Source organism: Dipodomys merriami, unplaced genomic scaffold, assembly GCF_024711535.1.
Source record: "Dipodomys merriami isolate MVZ:Mamm:240054 unplaced genomic scaffold, mDipMer1.0.p SCAF_25, whole genome shotgun sequence".
Lineage (NCBI taxonomy): Eukaryota > Metazoa > Chordata > Mammalia > Rodentia > Heteromyidae > Dipodomys > Dipodomys merriami.
Window position 1 is genome coordinate 19,001,838 of NW_027203937.1, and position 6,933 is coordinate 19,008,770.

Sequence of the window (6,933 nt, forward strand, 5' to 3'; positions counted from 1 at the left end):
TTTTTTAATGTGAGAACTTTGAAAATCTACTTTCTGAGTAATTTTGATATACCATTATAATATTATTATTACATTGTTATATTGTATATCTTAAATATTAATTTTCTCATTTAGCCCAAACTAAGCAACTTGTTGACAAACATATATATTTCTCCTTTTCTCTCCAGTCCCAGAAACCACTCTTATGGTTTCTAACTCTGTAAGCTCAAGCTCTTTAGATTCCACATATAAGAGATTATACAGTCTCTTTCTGTGCTGGGCTTATTTGGATATGAATGCATTTTCAAGTCTCTTACAAATATGAACCATAAGAATTCTTTCTTTTTTTCGTAAGAATTATTTCTATTGGCCTCCCATATGAAACTATTTTTCTGTGTCACTAATAGTGAATAGTTTTATTTTCATTAGTTTCATATATGTGTATTTTATTTAGGGGACTGAGACTTTATTCAGAAAACAAGCCATATTTGATTTACTTTTATATAGCACACTTAAGGGGGTAGAATCTTTAGATTGGGATAGAATCAGACAGATGTGAAAATCCCCTTAGGAATACATGAAAATCTTCAGAGTATAATCTGGACTTTCTTCTATGACTAGGAGGTGAGGGTTCCAGGTGGCTAGCTTCACACATGACTACTTTAAATCACACTGGAATTAGCCACCCAGTCTTCCGGTTGCTAGGCATCCCTGGCTTAGAGGACCAGCACATCTGGATTTCCATCCCTTTCTTCATTTCCTATGTCACTGCTCTGTTTGGGAATGGCTTACTCATCTTTACTATCCTCACCAAGCGAAGTCTCCATGGACCCATGTACCTCTTCCTCTGCATGCTGGCGGGAGCAGACATTGTGCTCTCCACAACCACAGTGCCACAAGCTTTGGCCATCTTCTGGTTCCGTGCTGGGGAGATCTCCCTGGATCTCTGCATCACTCAGCTCTTCTTCCTCCATTCTACTTTTGTCTCTGAGTCAGGGATCTTGTTGGTGATGGCATTTGACCGCTACATTGCTATATGCTACCCGCTGAGGTACACCACTATTCTTACAAACTCCTTCATTGGAAAAGTTGGTGTGACTATCTTCCTGAGGAGTTATGGAACCATTTTCCCTATAATATTTTTAGCGAGGAGACTGACATTCTGCAAAAGTACTACCCTCCCAAACACGGGTTGTAAGCACATCGTCCTGGCTCATGCTTCCTGTGATGACATCCGCATAAACATCTGGTATGGGTTCTTTGTCCTCATGTCAACAGTGGTCTTAGATATTGTGCTAGTTTTTATCTCCTATGTGCTTATTCTCCGTACTGTCTTCCGCATGCCATCCCAAGATGCCCGCCACAAAGCTCTTAATACTTGTGGCTCTCACGTCTGCGTCATCATCCTTTTTTACGGGCCTGGCATTTTTACCACCCTTACTCAGAGATTTGGACGCCACATCACACCCCATGTTCACGTCCTCTTGGCTGATGTCTGCATTCTGTTTCCACCTATGCTCAATCCCATCATTTATGGGGTCAAGACCAAACAGATCCGGGACCAGGTGGCTCATATGTTGTTTCTAAAGCCGAAGTGACTGATGTTGGGTGCTGGCATTCTTTTTGGCTGAGCCATTTTCTCCGTGTCTGAGGTAAGCTTAAATATCAGCAAAAGGCAGCAGGTAAGATATCAGTTGAATTACTGTCAATGTTGTGTCCCAAGTAGTTTCATCAATGAGCTTTTAGATTCCAATGAGCTTTATTGATTCCAAAGCCTCTAATCAGACACCAAATATCAGTATCTTTGGGGTTTTAGTTTCCTTTTATTCTGCCCATAAATCTTTGCTGCCTCTGTAACCTTGAAGTAAATAATTGGATGACAGGAAGCCATGCCATGATTGCACTCATGACCTGACATGTTGAACTGAAACCCCTTTGTACAACTACTTGAAGATAATAATGATGGTAATAGAAAACAGTTGACCTGTTTATATAGTTCAAGAAATACCATATATTTTATGTACCTTCAATTTGTAGGTCACTGTTTTCTGCTCAGCTTCTATATATTATATTCTAGTTGGAATAAACAAATAGTGAACTTCAAAAAGAAAACAAATATTATATTATTATGACTCTACTAAGTACAGGTTCATTGAGATGTGTGGGTAAAAACCAAGTGAAGCCAAGCAAGGTGGTTTATGCCTGGAATCCATAGCCACTTGAGAGAAAGTATAAATCTCAATCCAGCCCAGCCAAAAATTGAGACCCCATTCAAAAAATAACAAAAGCAGGGAGGGCTGGAATCCTAGCTCAGTAATAGAGCACCTACCTAGTAAGCATGAGGCCCTGAGTTCAAACCCCAATAACAAAAAACAAATAGAGTGGAATCAACAGGAGAGGACCAGAAACTCAAATCTACAAAAGTAAAAGACATACATGATGCTTTACTGTAAGATGAAGAGTATAAATGAAGTGACAGTAAGTAAAGATGGATTCAAGAATTATTCCTAATTTTCTGTTATGCTATTATACTGGAGAAAGACTACCATGACAGGATAGGAATGAACTATAAAGAATAAAACTTTCAAATGTGGAGGACAAAGAGAAGAATGTTTTATGCATTGATCAGATGGATCAATGCATAAAACACACTGAGGAAGGATAGTTCTGCAATTGCCAGGAAAGTAACTGTCCAAAGGGGTTTCAGTTCAACATGTCAGGTCATGGGTACAATGCATCTTGATCAATGTCACCCCTTCGTCATTCCCCCCACATCTATCTCAGCCCCATCCATTCTCTCAAGTTACCTGGTTTCATTTTCTAAAGTAGGGCATGGTTTTCACTAAAGATCTATTCATCTTCACATTGCAAAATGAACAGTCAGTATCCATCTTCCCCTTATTCAGTGTAATTGTGGCATTATAACTAAACTTTTTCCTTTGAATGTATTTCTTCTTCTAGAAGCCTTTAATTTATCAAAGATAATTCTTTTCTTCAAATTGTTTGGGTTTCTCCTCATTGTCTTCCTTTCATGTGCTGTTTGGCTTTCTCCTTACATTTCCAGCCTCCCTCATATTGAGTATCTATTTTATCATCTCATTTTAACAATGCTATCAGGACATAACACACTGTGGAATCCATCATTTTAAAGTATGTGACAGTGATTTTTTAAGTCTTTCATAATATTGTAAAAGCACCACTATCATCTGATCCAGATCCATCCCATTATCCAGTTCTCTCAATTATTCTATATTTTAGGATGCTAGCATTGAAATGGGAATCAAAACAGCTTAATGTTCTAGCCACAGTGTCCTAGCCACACTACACTGGTGTAAGGGCTATCGTCCTTCCAAGGATTTAAAGTTTTGATTTTTGTCTGTGGCCTTATTTTTCTTCCTCCTCCTCCTCCTCCTCCTCCTCCTCCTCCTCCTCCTCCTCCTCCTCCTCCTCCTCCTCCTCCTCCCTCCTCTCCTTCCTCTTCCTCCCCCTCCTCTCCTTCCTCTTCCTCCCCCTCCTCTCCTTCCTCCCCCTTCACCTCCCTCCTCTCCTCCCTCCTCTTTCTCCTTCTCCTCTACTTCCCCTTTCCCCCTTCCTCTTCCTAATCTCCCTCCATTTTCTTCTTGGAGGTACTGGGGTTTGAACTCAGGGTTTCACACTTGTTCTGCTGACACTTGAGCTGTGCCTCCAACCTGGCTTTTCCTAATTATTTTGGAGATGGAGTCTCACGGAAAGTTTTTTTTTTTGGCCTAGGATGGTTTCAAACAGTGATTCTCCAGAGCTCACCTCCTGAGTAGCTAGGATCACAGATGAGAACCACCGGTGCCTGGTCCTCATTTTTAAGTTGTTGCTTCCTGCCTTATTCTGCTTGTATTGTCCTTGTCTCCTGGTTATGCCTTTTTTTTTTTTTAAAGTTTTTGCATTTTATTTTTTATCTGTAAGTTGTTGTTCAAATAGGTTTCCGGTCAACATGTCAATCTCTGAGAGGAGGATGGGTGAGGTTGGGAGAGAGCGGGAGCACGATGCATTGCACTCATCAATGGAGCCATGCAGTCAGATCGCTGATCTCCTGTCAATGTTCACTCCTTGCTTTTCATATCAGTGTTTCTCTCTCGCTTTCTTTTTGGTCCATTGTGGGCCCTGAACTCTGGGCCTGGGCACTGTCTCTGTGCTCTTCAGCTCAAGATTAGAGCTCTACCACTTGAGCCACAGTGCCACTTCCGGCTTTTTCTGCTTATTGTCGTGTTGAGGATTTGAACCCAGGGCCTCATGCATGCAAAGTGTTTCTCATTTTAAAATGAGTTCGCTGCTTATGCTTTTTATTCTGTTTGTCTTAGCCTTTAAAATGGAAATTCATTAGGTTAATAACATCTTTTCCTTAAAAATACTTTAAAAATTAATATTGTAATTCCAGATAGTCATTCCCTTGAAACATGATTAATATTTAGAGAATATGGTTGTAAGCTTTTCTTTATCTACTGACATATCACATAATGATATTTATTTCTTAAGAATTTTTTTATTAACGTATACTGATAGTGCAAAGAAAAAGCTGTCACCATGATATTTACAATCATGCTTATAATGTAATTTGGTCACATTTCTCCCCTTTAGTACTACTACTAGTCTTCTCCTTCCTCTTGCCCTTTTTACCTTCCCAGTAGTCCACTTCTTACTTTCACCAGTTTTAAATTCATTTATTTATTTAATCACTTATGTGTTTATTGTTTGAGCTTGAACTCAAGGCCTTGCTTGCTTGCTAGAGAAGTAAGTGCTCTACGACTTAAGATATGTTTAAAGCCATTTTTTCTTTATGTTTTCAGATAGGATTTTTGTACTTTTTGTCTGGGACAATCTTGGCCTTCCATCTTCCTACTTCCATCTGGAGATTATAGGTATGTGTTATAATATACCATGTCTGATAAGATGGAGCCTCTCTGGTTTTTGCTCAGGCTGGCCTTCAACAATGATATTCCCAATCACTGTCTCCCAAGTAGCTGAGATTGCAGGAATAACTTTTTATTTAATGTAATATAGCAATAATTTTCTTTGGCATGCAGAATTCTTCACAGTTATTTGAAACTTGATATTTATTTGATATCCAAAGAAATGTAACTCAGGATATAAGAAAGGAAGTGCATACTCATGTATGTTGCAGCATGGTAGTCAAGCAATGGAAACAGCCCAGATGCTCTACAACTGATGAATGGATCAAGATGTGGTACATCTACACCATGACAGTGGCCAGACATAAAAGAATAGCAACATGTCATTTTCAAGAACGTAGATGGGTCTAGAGGCCATTAATGTATAATATACAATAATACTATTATATAAAATTACACTATGTAATTCATATGATCAATCTGATTAAAGCATGGTATATGCATGTGTGTGATATCATGGTGAATCCCCTTTGAAAAATGAACATGCATTTTTTTACATGACCTTTTATTTTTTAACTTATCTTAAATCGTTAAGTAGTTGGGCAAAGGAGTTGCCACTTAACAAAGCAGTTTATGAATGTCATATATTTTGGTCAATGTTAACCCCTTTCATCGTTCTCACCCAAACATGCATTTGTAACAAAAATGTTAGATGCGGAAAACATGTCCTGTTGGATGTGGTGCTAGGTGTGGGGCAGGGAGAGAGGGCGAACCAAAAGAGAGAAAGAGGAAGAATAAGATCAAAATACTTTATATGTGTTTGTGATAATGGAGCAATGAAGCTGGTTGAGATTGGTTTGGGCCGGGGCATAGATGAGGAAGAGTGACACATCAAAGTACATCACATGCACATATGGACATGTAAAAATGAAATGCCCTGTACAATGAATTGATGTTAATGAAAAAGAACTTTCTTTGGTGTGCAAAATACTTCACATAAATATGATGCTTCAGGGGGCTGGGAAGGTGGCTCAGTGGTAGAGCGCTTGCCTTGCATGCATGAGGCCCTGGGTTCAATTCCTCAGCACCACATAAGCAGAAAAAAAAAAAGCCAGAAGTGGTGCTGTGGCTCAAGTGGTAGAGCACTAGCCTTGAGCTGAAGAGCTGAGGGACAGCGCGTAGGCCCAGAGTTCAGCCCCACAACTGGACCCCCCCCCCCAAAAAAATGATGCTTCATTCAGTATTGCATGATATATTTTATTTGATAATATATTCTAAAATATGTCTTCTATTTAGCCCAATACTAAATTCTTGTTGATGCTTTTCAAATGGTTGCTATTATCAATAACGTTATGGTAAAAACAATTGCCCTAAACCTTTATCTCTGTTTTCCGCTTTTTTTTTTTTGGCATAGGTGCTTTTCTCAGAATTAAAAAAAAGTGTATTTCATTTATTTCTGGCCAGAATAAATGTGAGCAAAGTGTTAAGAAAGTACACATTAGCCAGGAGCTTGTGGCTCATGCCTGTAATCCTGGCCACTCAGGAGGCTGAAATCTGAGGGTCAAGGTTTAAAGCCATCCTGGGCAGAAAAGTCCCCGTGACACTCTTATCTTCAATTAACCACTCAAAATCTTGAGCTGTAGCTCAAGTGGTAGAGCACTAGCCTTGAGCACAGAGAGGCACATGGAGAGCACCTACGCCCTGAGTTCAAGCCCCACAACCAACAAAAAAGAAAAAAGAGGACTGGGAATGTGGGTTAGTGGTAGAGTGCTTGCTTAGCATGCATGAAGCCCTGGGTTCAATTCCTCAGTACCACATAAACAGAAAAGCCTGGAAGTGGCGCTGTGTCTCAAGTGGTAGAGTGCTAGCCTTGAGCAAAAGAAGCTCAGGAACAGTGTCCAGGCTCTGAGTTCAAGCCCCAGGTCTGGAAAAAAAAAAAGAAAAAGAAAGTATGTGTTATAAATACTAAAATCATGTTTTTCACAGATGCTGAGAACAATCCTAGCTAGTGAAAGTAGAGATCTGAAGATTGCAGATTGAAGTCAGCTTGGGCAGGAAAGCTGGTGAAACT

The 6,933-nt window shown here is 39.5% G+C and overlaps 1 protein-coding gene across 1 annotated transcript; it reads left to right on the plus strand.

Moving 5' to 3' along the window:
- Positions 1-632: 632 nt before the first annotated feature.
- Or52b4 (olfactory receptor family 52 subfamily B member 4) lies at positions 633-1,577 on the plus strand. The gene has a single exon (XM_070034682.1). It carries the CDS (start codon positions 633-635, stop codon positions 1,575-1,577), a length of 945 nt encoding a protein of 314 aa, XP_069890783.1.
- Positions 1,578-6,933: the final 5,356 nt, after the last annotated feature.